The sequence below is a fragment of the Lampetra fluviatilis genome, chromosome 62 (assembly GCF_964198595.1).
Source record: "Lampetra fluviatilis chromosome 62, kcLamFluv1.1, whole genome shotgun sequence".
Taxonomy (NCBI): Eukaryota; Metazoa; Chordata; class Hyperoartia; order Petromyzontiformes; family Petromyzontidae; genus Lampetra; species Lampetra fluviatilis.
This window is the reverse complement of record NC_136336.1, coordinates 8,073,874-8,087,417: the sequence shown is the minus strand read 5'-3', so window position 1 is coordinate 8,087,417 and position 13,544 is coordinate 8,073,874. Positions and strand designations below refer to the sequence as shown.

The 13,544-nt window shown below is 53.7% G+C and overlaps 1 protein-coding gene across 2 annotated transcripts; it reads left to right on the top strand.

Moving 5' to 3' along the window:
- Nucleotides 1–367: 367 nt before the first annotated feature.
- DDX18 (DEAD-box helicase 18) lies at nt 368–12,591 on the top strand. Of its 2 annotated transcripts, XM_078881534.1 has the most exons (14): nt 368–496; nt 1,548–1,748; nt 2,537–2,689; nt 3,409–3,544; nt 4,100–4,200; nt 4,920–5,119; nt 5,843–5,957; nt 6,534–6,673; nt 7,351–7,512; nt 8,268–8,420; nt 9,314–9,427; nt 9,876–9,932; nt 10,261–10,438; nt 11,683–12,590. In XM_078881534.1, the coding sequence occupies exons 1-14, from the start codon at nt 412–414 to the stop codon at nt 11,886–11,888; spliced, it is 2,001 nt and encodes a 666-aa protein (XP_078737660.1). In that variant the 5' UTR covers nt 368–411; the 3' UTR covers nt 11,889–12,590. The 2 variants fall into 2 exon arrangements, with proteins under 2 accessions (XP_078737660.1, XP_078737661.1); XM_078881535.1 differs by lacking the exon at nt 9,876–9,932 and having other exon boundaries at nt 11,683–12,591.
- The last annotated feature ends 953 nt before the right edge of the window (nt 12,592–13,544 follow it).

Genomic DNA, 13,544 nt, shown 5'->3' with positions numbered 1-13,544 from the left:
TATGCGCGAGGACCGTTGCCCGAAACGTCGCCACTGACGACAGCGGATCAGCGCAGTCGCGGCGTTGCCCGCGCGTTGCATCTCGGGTAACTTGCCCTGATGACGTCAGCAGCCTGCGTCGGCTACAAACGATTCCTCGTCCGCGTTCATTTCTAGACGGTCATGAATAACGGATCGATTCACCCACAACAAAAAACATCTCCGTTACAATTTATTACAATTTTCTAGAAAACTATAAACGGGGCCGTTACAAAATTTAACGACAAATAGCTGAAATAGAAAGAAACAAAAGGACGAAGGTAACGATAGGAGGAAGGAGGGGAGGAGGAAATCGATTTCCAAATCGATAACTCGACTAGTGAATCTCAGAATCGCCACGGCTCTTCTTCACCCACACGTGTTTGGGCCGACATGGCGGACCTGAGCATGAAGATTCTGCGCAAGCGGCTCGCGAAGAAGAACAGCAAACTCCGGAGCACTGGCAAAGCCGCGCCAGGTGAGGGGGCAACGCCGCGCCACCGCGACCCGTCCGTGCGCGGGGGAAGAGACGCCTGAGGCGGTCGGTAGGGCGGGCGGTACGGCACCGGGTGTACGGGAACACGTGAGCATGGTTACGGATCAAAATCAGAATCTTTATATTGGAGGGGCCCGATGGGCCGCAAGCCTCTTTTTCACAGACGTCCAGTCGAGGCGAGTCGGAACGTGACTAGAAATAGTTTCCACGTGGGACGAACGAGGTAGTGGGAAATGTTATAGGAGGAAGGTGGGCATGCTACAAAGGGCAATTGCCCGAAACGTCGCCTGTTATGGTTACTTAATTTTTAAGGCCACACTTATTGGCAAATGTGTTGATTATTTGTTGTTGCTAATTGTGCATGTGCACTACTGCCAACGCAGCATCATCAAATACAGTAATGTGTTTGATTCGGAAGGTGTAGCGAGGTTGTGGGAGCTGTATGGAGTTCTGTGGATGTGGTGGGGATACAGGGAGGGGATGGGAGCTACAGAGATAGGGTGGGAAATTGAGGCAGGTGGTAAAGGTGAGGTGGGGGGGTATACAGGGAGGTTGCGGGAGATGTAGGGAGGTGGTAGGAGATGCGGGGAGGTGGTGGGAGATGTCGTTTGGTATCGAGAGATGTGGAAAGCATGGGAGATTCAGGCCTATGGTGGAAGATAGCCGAGGTAGGTACCTACAATAAAACAGCTGCACTTTTTGAATCCTTCTTTAATGTGCGTATTGAGTCAACCACAACTTGCCGTTTGTAGTGTGTGTGCGTTACATTGTGGGTAGCGGCGGTGCTGCGCTATGAACCCGGCGACCGATTCCCGCTCACGGTCACCAACACCAGTGACGATTATCTGAACCGGTCCTGAGCCTCAAACGATTAACCTGGTGCGGTGTGTAGCAAACATCGCCAGCCGGGCGTGGTGTGTGGCAACCCAACCCCCACGTGTGCCGTGTCGGCCTTGACACGCGCTACTCGCGAACATCACTCGCCCCAACAGTCTGTTAAAGCGATACGGGGGTGGGGGTTTGTCTTTGTCAGTGCCCAGGCTTACACAGGTCGAGGAGGAGGTGGAAGAAGGAGCAGCAACAGACGCAGCGAAGGAGGAGGAGAGGGTGGCCCCAGATGTTGGGAACGCGAGCCCCTCGGCCCCCGCAGAGAACGGGAGCCAGGAAGCGCAGGGGAAGAAGCGACGAAAGAGAAAGAAGAAGCAACCAACGGGCAACGACGCGGATGGCACTGGTGAGAAGAAGTTCAGAATCTTTAATTATTCTTGAGAAATCCGGTGAGCTATGAAGCTCTTTCGCAAATGTCGAGGAGGGGCAGGTTAGTTCTATTTCAAATCATTGTTGTATTACTTTCATGCTCGCCTACCCAGGGAAGCCTTACTTGAGTCTCAAGACTTTTTCAGGAGGGTCCTGGCGATAATTGCTGCGTACAATTGCAGTTGAGTAATTTGTGGCGTGATTTTTCTTTTTGTTACAGTGCATCGCAATGTGAAGTTAACACCTCCACTGGTTTCACATTTTAAATTCATAATACATTTTCACATAGCCTCAGTTATAATTGCATCTGAAAAAAAACAGAAATTTGCACAGGGCTCTAATCTCCCACAGACGGAGCTCGTTAACAAGGATGCTCAGTGCATATATCAACAACATTACAAATAATTGTGGTTCAATACCTTGCTGATCTAGTCAAGGAGCATAAACCATCACGCGAACTCCGGTCATCCTTACAGCAGTGGCTTTTGACTAACCATCCAACAAACACGGTCACCACATTGCACGCTTTCAGATGCGCTTCTGCAGCCGTCTGGAATGTTCTTCCCAATATTAGGAAGCCACCGCAGCTACGCACTTTTAAATCATCATCTAGATTGAAAACAATTCTTTCGAACTGCTTTTTGTGTTTAGTTTGTTGTCCTTTCCCCGCACCTCCATTTAGCACGGTTGGCTCCGTACGGTGTGAAATAAATTCAACATATGTTGTGTTCCGCTCACCCGTTCCTCTCATCACGTTTGTTGCAGAGAGCAAGAGGCCGCGCGGCGAGGAAGTCGAGGCCGACGGGGAGATCCAAGAGCAGACGGACGACGAGAAGCGGAGTGGAGAGGGAACGGACGGGGAGACGAAGGACGGTGACAACGATGACGATGGACCCGCCCTGCCCATCGGCACCACCGGTACGACACGGTCACAATGCGGGCGCAGGCCACGGATGAGGACCCCCCCCACCCATGCCGTACGGGCCCGTGGAAACTGTGGTTTAGCTTTGCATGACCGTCGTGATGGTAAGCCTTCGTCCACATGGCCCCGTAACGCGCCCGGTCTCGTCGGATGCATGCCGGGAGCTAAGCAGGGGTCGAGCGTGCATAGCCCTATAGGTTCCCGGCGGGGGCTCCGCAGTGGGCAGCAGAGAAGACGTACGTTGTATTGTGCCTGCCGAATAGCACATGCAGTGCACACACAATGTGGTCCCGCGTCCACCCGCGTAGCTGCATATGAATTAATTTTGGATATGTATAGGTTAGCTGCATATACAGCGCAAAATCACACGAACCAATCCCGCATAGAACGAAGGAAACCTAGATGCCGAAATGTGGAATAATTAATCTGTCCCTTCTCTATGGGATAGAACGTTGCCCCCTCTCGCACGCATTGTGTTTTCCCCAAGTGCTTTGATTTTCTCCCACGTATAAGTGCTCGTTAATTTGCTAAAAGTGTCTTTTTGTGTATATATATATAGAGGACCACAGAGCTTGGGCAATTGTTGGCACTGGCTCGCCGCGTGGCTGTCTTTCCAGCTTGTCTGTCGGTCCCCCTCGCACCTTGAAAGCTAAATTGATTAAATGATTAACCCTTTGTGATTCTGCTGCTGTCGTGGTTGCTTGCGGCCGTGCAGGTGCGTTTGAGGACATGTCGTTTTCGTCGCTGACGGGGCTGGTGTCCGAGTACACGCTGAAGGCCGTGGCCGAGATGGAGTTTACCCACATGACGGAGATCCAGCACAAGAGCATCCGCCCTCTGCTCGAGGGCCGGTGAGCGAACATTGGGAAGCACGGGGGCAGCGTATGCAGTGCGCTGCAAATCTCCGCGTGCGCACCAACAAACGTTCCCCATCGGGGCGGCCCAGCCGTAGCATGCTACCTCACCACTTTGTTGCAGAGGTTCACACTTCGAATCTGGCAGGCCGGGTGGTGTCAGTACAGATAACAATTTAACACACAGGCTTTCGTGACCAATATTACTCATAATAACTAGTTACTACTTGAGCACACTGGTGTGCTCAAGTAGCAACTAATTGTCACGTTTTCTTTACATGACGCTCTTCCGAATTCACTGTGTCGGGTGGTGGAGGGTTAACTACACATTTATATTTACATGATGTAACCCAAAAAAAAACTTTATTATGAACAGACCAATGACTGTAGCAAGTAGAACATTCCTAAATTTGGTTTCTAATTTAGCTTTTTCCAGCTCTTGAGAGTTGAAAATATTGGTGATTGACAGGCCATGGATACGCTCTGCAATGCATAAGATTGGTGTGCTGCTCGCTTCGGTCGCTGCTAACTAATTTCCCGCTCCTCTTGCAGGGACATCCTGGCGGCGGCACAAACGGGGAGCGGCAAGACGCTGGCGTTCCTCATCCCGGCCATCGAGCTCATCTACAAAATCAAGTTCATGCCTCGCAACGGTGGGTCTCGCCCTTGCTCGCCCACCTGCCCGCGCGCTCGACCATTGATTCCTCCACCCATGTGGAGCGCCCCGCGTACCGTGCGCTGCTGAGTGGAGCGTTTGGTATCGGAGGCAATTTTTTAACCCATTCCGATGACGCGCAAGCGGTTGGGCGTTCGTTTTATTTAGAGAGGCATAGCGCCGTTGTTTTTAAAGACGTACTCACCGCAGAGGACTGTAGCGATAGGACGGCACGCTGATAGCTGGCGCCAAACTGTGCCACAAGCTCTCCTGCGTGTCTTCGTGGGAGCCTCGGTACCGATAAAGTGATGGCATTCACATACGTCATCAGAATGGGGAAGTGTTAATCCAGCGCTGTGGAGGAAGCGAGAGGTTTGTGGGTCACATACAAATGAACGGAACTCCCTCCCTTGCCGTGCGTGTGGAGATCGTTGTCTCTGCGCTTGCCAGGCAGTACAGCAAGTGGGTTAATTTCCATCTCGAGCTTGTATTTTGAGTATCTCCACCCTCGTGTGCCATACATGTTGTACATGCTGCAGCTTGGTCATGTTTTTTGCCAGACTTCCCGTACAATAGTGAGTTGCAACAAATGTGCGCATTCACGTGACGATCTTGCGCGAGCTGTGCGTTCGACCGACTGACCTCTTTGCCCACTCGCTCGGGTGCTTCGTCCTCGCGTGCGCCCTCTGCGGGCTGCGTGTGCGTCTACGTGTGCAGGTACGGGCGTGCTCGTGTTGTCGCCGACGCGGGAGCTCGCCATGCAGACGTACGGCGTGCTGCGCGAGCTCATGAAGCACCACGTGCACACTTACGGCCTCGTCATGGGCGGCAGCAACCGCACCGCCGAGGCGCAGAAGCTCGCCAAGGGCATCAACATCCTGGTGGCCACACCGGGCCGTCTGCTTGATCACATGCAGGTGAGAGCGTGAGAACGAGATGAGGCGGTGGGGGGCGTTCGGTCCACCCGGCTCGTTCCATTCCCAGTAGCCGATCGATTTCTAGTATTGCGTCAGGGGCACCTCTGATTAGCACGGTTGGCTACGTACGGTGCGAAAGAAGTTATACATACATACATACAAAGCGTCTCTCTTGTGAGTACGCAAGGTAAGGGAGTGAGTGGGAGATTGCATACTCGTGTGCGCCTTGCACCTCATCTCAACGGTTTATTGCGATGGGCCCCGCTGCAGGCTAGCCTCAGACAGGGGGGACCCCACGCTCCCAGCGGCAGCTGTCCCAGCGTGGCACTGCGCACGGACGCGGCGTTGGTCCCCTGCCACCGGGCGGCGAATTTGGTGGGGGAGGTTTTTGTTGCGCGGTCATTGGCAAGTCGTCAGGTGGCTTGGCGGGAGAGCGAGCGGATTGCAATCAAGAGGTTTGCAAATTAAAATTCTCAGCCCCATCATCCCTCCCAGTGTCGAATAAAACGAGCAGCACTTTGTCGGGACGTCAGCAGTCGTTGTCCTTCAGAGAGATTTGTCCCCCCGCTAAAGAAATGTGGAATTTCCGCCGCTCGCTCCGCAGGGCCTAGTAAAACGGAGCCGAGCCAAGCCATGCCTCAACGCTCGTTTTTAGCGGTGGCAAATTACTTTCTCCGACTTTGACCCGACGTCGGCGCGTCCTCTTCCTGTCCCCTTCCGCAGAACACGAACACGTTCATGTACAAGAACCTGCAGTGCCTGGTGATCGACGAGGCTGACCGCATCCTGGAGGTCGGCTTCGAGGAGGAGATCAAGCAGATCATCCGCCTGCTGCCCAGTGAGTTCCGTCGCCTTCAGGCGCCGATGCCTTGGCGCCGTGCCGGTTTCCACCCGGAACGCGACCGGTTCTCATCGGGGTTAAGCGGGGGGGGGGGGGGCGGGTCTGAGACCAGACCGCTTGTGGATGAGCGACCGCCAGCTTGAATAAAGCTGCTGACGTCCTGCACTAACGGGCACACGGTAGAGCTCGTCACGGAAGTGGCAGTGACGCGACGCACAACCGCCTGTCTATAGCGAGGAGCCGTTTCTCCGTGGCAGCTGCCACCGTCGGGAACGCAACCATCACCGTCCCTCTGCTGCTGCTAATGCACAATCGCAGTGGCGGCGTTCGGCCTACTCTTGTTTTTAAGAGACGCTTAAAGGTTCCACCTCTTTCTTAAAGGCCCCATCTCGTGCCTTTCTCGTGACACTTTTATCTTGGCTCGGCACCTCAGGAGTCATTTGTCATTTTAATTCCGCCTAATATTGTGCATGTTGCAAATCTCTGCGTTCCAATTGTAAGCAGGACAAGAGAGCGTGGCTAATTCCTCCTCCCTCCTGGCTTCTACCCCCCACCACCACCCTCCCCGCACAGAGAAACGGCAGACGATGCTGTTCTCGGCGACACAGACGCGAAAGATCGAGGATCTGGCCAAGATCTCGCTGAAGAAGGAGCCGTTGTACGTTGGCGTGGACGACCACAAAGAAACCGCCACCGTGGATGGCCTGGAGCAGGTGTGGCGCAGGCGATGCGAGCATCGTCGTCCCCCCGGTGCACCTAGCCTGGCACGAACGCCGCGGCGGTAACGTTGCCGATGTTGATTAAACTAAACTATACATATTTAGTATTTTACCAGGTAAGACCCACTGAGCTACGTAGCTGTCTTTTACAGAAGCGACCTGGCCACAAAGCATAGCTCAACGAAGTGGGTTATGTTGAAATTTATAGAGTCCAAATACTCTAAACACATGTTGATTCTAAATGTGGAGGGAAAAGCCAAAGGACCTGGAGAAAAATCCACGCAACCACGGAGAGACAGAGACATGCAGACGACAAATATACAGGCATCAGGGTTGGGATCGAACCCACGACCTCCTGTATACCAGGCGAGGTAGTTAACATCCCGGCAACGTAGCACCCCATGTTAATGTTGTGACTGGCGCTGGATTTCGGCCGGAACATCGGCGGACCCCCCCGGGGGCCCCCCTCGGCCCCCTTCCGCCGGCAGCAGCGTGAGTGATCAAACGCAGGGGCTGCGCCTTTACCCTTTAGTAACGTCGGTCATGATCGGCGGCAAAGTTCCCGGTTGTTGGAGGTATTTTGGTCTCCCGTCCGGGCCTCGCCAGCGGTTGCTGTGGCCGCATTGACTGATCGTGCGCCGTTGTGTGTGTCCCCCCCCCCCCCCCCGCAGGGCTACGTGGTGTGCCCATCGGAGAAGCGCTTCCTGCTGCTCTTCACCTTCCTCAAGAAGAACCGCAAGAAGAAGATCATGGTGTTCTTCTCCTCCTGCATGTCCGTCAAGTTCCACTACGAGCTCTTCAACTACATCGACCTCCCCGTCATGGGCATCCACGTGCGTTACATGCCGCCACCACCGCCTCACCTCGCCACACGGGCCAGCGGTTTACCGGGTCGTTGCAGAGGCTTGCAGTTCGTGGCCAGTGATCGCCCTGGTCAGTTTAGTTGTAGTTTTAACCAGGCGACCGTCACGGAGTCTCATTTGCACGAGTGACCGGGGCATTAGTCTGCTGCCAGGAGGCGGGCCGATGGTTACTGCCGTACGATTCCAGTTCCGTCGCTTGCGGTGTCACTTTCGATTTTGGAAAATTCGGACGGCGAAGCCGGCACACACGCAGCCTACTTTCTTATAATAACGTCAATGGGTCTTACAATGCCCACTGAGAAACAGATGGCACACAGTGTTTCCCTGGTTAAAGCACACGCAGTAATACATCAGGGCCCCAAGTGATAATTATCAGAACCTGGTTTGGCGATGGTTGCCTTGATGATGTTGTTGATGGTGACGGTGGTGGTGGTGATGCTGGTTGTGGAAGTGGTTGTGGTGATGGTGCCAATGGAGGTAATGATGATGATGTCGGTGGAGGCGGTGATGGTGATGATGTACAAATGTACGTAAAATTTGTTTCGCACCGTATGTTGCCAACCGTGCAAATCGGAAGTGTGGGGGAAGAACAAAAAACTAAACAAAAGCAGTTCAAAAGAAATGAGTTTTCAATCGGGCCAACTTGTTGGTCGTGATGATGGCGGTGGTGGTATATTCGTGATGTGTGCCCACGCATAAGCTCACATCCCCATGCCCCCCCACAGGGCAAGCAGAAGCAGACGAAGCGTACGACGACGTTCTTCCAGTTCTGCAACGCCGACTCGGGGACGCTGCTCTGCACCGACGTGGCGGCACGCGGCCTCGACATCCCCGAGGTCGACTGGATCGTCCAGTTTGACCCCCCTGATGACCCCAAGGTACGATGACAACAACAACAATAACAACAGCGGCAGCAGCGGCCGCCGTTCGCCACCAAGTGGCGGCGATGTCCCAGTGGCACTGGTGCCATGCTAGGTGCGCGTTGAGGCAGCCGTGTGAAATGTTGAAGGGCTCGCTGGCGGTAGGTGGTCACGGGACTGACCTCCAGGCATAATGAGATCAATGACCAGCAGATATGTACACATGCAAATATGCGCACCCCACTTGAGTGCATGCAGGCAAACACACGTACACACAGATACCCAAGGCACGCACATACGTGTACACACACACGTGTACACGCGCACAAGCGTACACACGCACCCCAGGTGCGTACACGCATATTCGGGGCGACATCAGCGGCTGACACAGACTGGCCAGCAAGTCAGCTGTACCAGAAGCATGCCGTGTGGCCCCAGTAGTGGAAGTTCACAATGGCCATGTCGGAGCACTGGGCTGCCAACGTGCGTTTGGTTTATTCGCAGCTGATTCAAGGCTGCTTTTCTGCACACTTCCATGCCATAAACGAATGTTGCATCGAGTCCCACACGCTCGCGTAGAGACCCATAGACTCCCAAAGAGACCCACACAATGGGATACAGATCCATAGACTCGCATAGACCCCATAGACTCACATTGAGATGCAGAGAGTCGCACACTCCTTACCAAATGAAATAAAGTCCGGGTCTTATAAGAGGCATCCCAGGTGAACATTTCATTCATGAGACGTCCCACTCATGTTGGGCGGCCTCCCTTCTCCCCGCGATTTGGTCGTGGCACCGTGGTGGTCGTGGCGCCGTGGTTGTGGTGGTCGTGGCGCCATGGTTGCGACTCCCTCCTCCGCGTGGTCGTGACTCCGTGGTCGTGACTGGTTGTGACGCCGTGTCTGCAGGAGTACATCCACCGCGTGGGCCGCACAGCGCGCGGTATCGGAGGCCGAGGCCACGCGCTGCTCATCCTGCGCCCCGAGGAGCTCGGATTCCTGCGCTACCTCAAGCAGGCGCGGGTGAGTTCCACCGAGAGACTCGCACAGAGACCCACGAGTTCACGCAGAGACCTACGGACTCGCGCAGAGACCCACACGCTCCCGTAGAGATCCATAGACTCGCACACTCCTTACCGACTTAAGTTATGTTTGATGACAGCCGGCACAGGTGAACGTTTCATTTGTTGTGCGAGTCGTCTCTCTGCCGTATCTCTACTGCATCTGTTTTTGAGTGGTGCATTGGTCCGTGACCACTCCCTCACGTAGCCGTGACCTCAGACGACATATACCCTGGTGCCGCGACATGTCACTGCATGGGAGAAGGGGTACGAACAATAAACGACGATGACGACGATGGTAATCACGACGACGATGATGGCAATGATGACGATCATGACAATAATCATGACGACTCTGATGACGATAATGATGATGACAATAACGATGATGACGATGGTGCCGTGTGCAGGTGCCGCTCAGCGAGTTCGAGTTTTCCTGGTCCAAGATCGCCGACATCCAGTCCCAGGTGAGCATTGGTGAGAGTTGGTGAGCGTCAGCATTTGCCACTGAGATGGATTATACTTGGACGCACGTGAGGACACGCATGTGTGCGTGTTCAGTTGTGCAGTGGTTAGCGTGCTGCGCTATGAACCCGGCAACCCGGGTTCGATTTCCACTCACGCAAACCCATAAGAGTGGCGTTTATCTGAACCGGTCTTGGGCTGCCTCTAGGTCGACTCAGCCTCTTCCCTCACCCTCTCTCTCGTGCCCCCCCTCACCTCGTCCTCTCTCTCGCCCCCTCCCCACTCACCACGCTGTCTCTCTCTCTTGTGCGCCCCCCCCCCCCCCCGTAGATGGAGAAGCTGATAGAGAAGAACTACTACCTGCACAAGTCTGCGCAGGAGGCCTACAAAGCCTACGTGCGGGCCTACGACTCTCACTCGCTCAAGCAGATCTACAACGTCTCCACGCTGGACCTGCAGAAGGCCGCGCTCTCCTTCGGGTTCCGCGTGCCGCCCTTCGTCGACCTCAGTATCCTTGCGTCGTCGTCATGAGCCCATGTTGGGTGACGATGGTGGTGACGAGTAGTTAATAGATTCTGATTATGGGTCATGGTGATGGTTGTGATAATTGTTTGAGGTGATAATTATGATGTTTGGCCGTGATGTATGTACGTTGACTTTCTTTCGCACCTTATGTAGCCAACCGTGCTAATCTTTGGTTGTAATGATGATGATGATGGCAGTGATGCTTGGTTGGTGATCATAGTTATAATGTCTCAGATTAGCACAGTTGGCTACGTACGGTGCGAAAGAATTTCAAAGTAGCATACATAGTGATTGTCATGGTGGTGATGATCATTGACTGGGTCATGTAGCCCACATGCCTAGCCACCACTTGCCCAAGCAGCTTCTGGTTGGCCGGATAGTGGGGGCTAAATGGATGCGGCACGAACTGGGGAAGAGATTGACCGATGCAGTACAGAAGGATGATGGTGCTGATTGGACTTGCCGATGCCTGGTACCAGCAGTGTCAATATCGGCCTCTGTGGAGGAGGTTCGTGAAGGATTCCATTGGGCAGTTAGAGGCAATCGCCCTCCAGCAACGATGGAGGGCGGAGAAGCGACACAACAACCAGTTGAGCGCTGGGCGGCTAAAATGTCACAAGTTGGCACAGCAGGGGGCACAGGTGGTGCATCTGCCAGTTACCTCCGTTAACCCCATTACACCTGGGTCTGTCCTTGTTCCTCCTGCCAGCAGCGAGCCTTGGAGACTTCACATGGCCTCAAAGTGCACCTATCATGGCACAAGTGCTTTAGTGACGTCACCTCCATTTAGTGGTGATAAGCCGTTGTTACTTTATGATCATTGGTTGTAAGGATGATTGTGGTGGAGATGATTGACGGTGATAGTGATTGGTTGTGACTGGCAATTGTAATAGTTCTGATTATATCGGGAGCTCATGTTGATGATGATCATCCATTTTCGGTGATGGCGACGTTGATGATCATGATCACAGATGGTGGGTCCTGAAGGGATGACTGACGACGACGACGGTGGCGCTGATTCATTGAAACGTGCGGCGTAGTAGTCGTAGTCGTCGTCATGGTGGCCATAAAAACGGTCCCGAGTCTGCACCCTGTCCAGGATTCAAACTCCTACTTCTGTTGCCACCGCCGCACACGCGACCCCGACCCCCCCCCCCCCCCCCCCCCGAGGTCTCCCGCCATCACCGCACACAGTCTCAAAAGTTTCCTTCACACCAACCCCTCCAGACGTGCACAGCAGCAAGGGAAAGGGGCTGCAGAAGCGCGGCGGCGGCGGTGGTTTCGGCTTCGGCCACCAGAAGAGCCGGCACGACTACGGCGCCAAGACCTACAAGCACGTGGGCAGGGCCGGCAGCGCCGTGGGCAAGGCCGGCAAGTCCGGCAAGACCGGCGGCGCCGTGGGCAAACCCGACAGGCGCCAGTTCACCCGATGAGCTGTGCCAGGCCCCCTCCCCACCTCCCCCTCCACGCCCCCTCCCCCTCCACGCCCCCTCTCCGCCCACTCCCCGCCAACCTCTCTGTTCGGGATGAGTTTCCATTTATACATTTCGCAGGTTATATTTTTCTTTAGGTCGTCGACGTTGCGTAAATAATTTATCGTAGTAACGTGTCACCCACGTTACTCCACTTTTGGGGGGTTGAAAACACGGATGAAGTGTCTGTGTGACGTAATTTCCTGTGACACTGTAGGATAAAACCAAATTGAATTTGGCATCGACTGGAATGTACTCATTCGTACTGGTCGCGAAAGTCTTCGTGACAAACTGAAATGTACGTTAGACGTGGTTTTCAACATTTTAGGACGAATTTGGAACACCGGGGACATACTATTCCGACTGCTCGGTGTTTCACAAGATTTTAGTGTCGTTTTTCAACCCATCCCGATGTGTTTCCTTATTCAGACAACCCAGGGAGACGCCTATGTCTCATTGTTGTCCCCCCATCCAGCAGTGGAAATTCCACATTCCCAGGGCAGGGGCCAGTCAGACTTCACTCAGTGGGTGGTAGCTCGTTCTCCTCTACTTCGTGTCACGCCATTCCCACAGCCATCCGTGTTGTCGAATCGAATCCAGGTTTAAGACCTCTCTTACTCTGCCTATAACTAACTTGTTTATATATGTGTATAACAAATAAAAAACAACTCCTTTTGCCAGAATGTCAACATCACTGTCGTGTGAATTTTCTTCAAAAGCGGTTGCGATTTGGATGTGGCTATGCATCTCAATCCCAGCCACGGCGTGTTGTATGGACTGAACCGGGTCCTGTCCCTCCCGGCCTCCACCAGACCACACCGACAAGCGTGGTGATGGCAGCGTGCGGTCAACTTTAGCAGCCCCCCGCCTGGACTGCGTAGGGAGGCTGTCATCCAGCAGTGGATTGACACAAGGTTTATCACACGCACACAGGTGTATATGTGTTATCACTCGATTATCTGAACCGGTCCTCCCCCAGGTCGACAGCCTCAAATGAGTACCTCGTGTTGAGTGTAAACACTTTTTTATTTTAACAGGTAAGGCCCACAACTGTGTAGCTTTTTCAGAAGCGACCTGGATAAATGATAGCCCAACGAAGTGGCTTATTGTGGAAATGTGTAACAGCAGCCAAATACGATTAATGCATATTTCTAGATGTGGAGGGAAACACCAGATGACCCAGAGAAAAATCCATGTGACCACGGGGAGAACATGCAAACTCCAAATAAACAGGTATCGGGGTCAGGATTGGACCTGCGACCTGCAGATCACTGCACCCACACACTGGAATATTGACCATCGACTAACATTGCCCCATAGGCTAACATGGCCCATAGACTAGCACTGCCCATAGATTTACACTGCCCATCGACTATAATTGTCTTTATTGCCCATAGACCAGTCTCCTGGCAAGCCAGAGTATGGTTCCACAGCCACGGGAACGGCATTTCACAGCTCATCTTGCAGTGATCCAGTGCTGGGTTACAGGCAGTCACGTGCAGCGCAGCCGCCACCACCACCTGGTCAAAACTGCGAATTGTCCGGCACTGCCTGACCTTTCAACCCACGTGCTGGAAGGTTCGGTAATTCAGTTTCTAACAAGCCCCCATCAGTTAA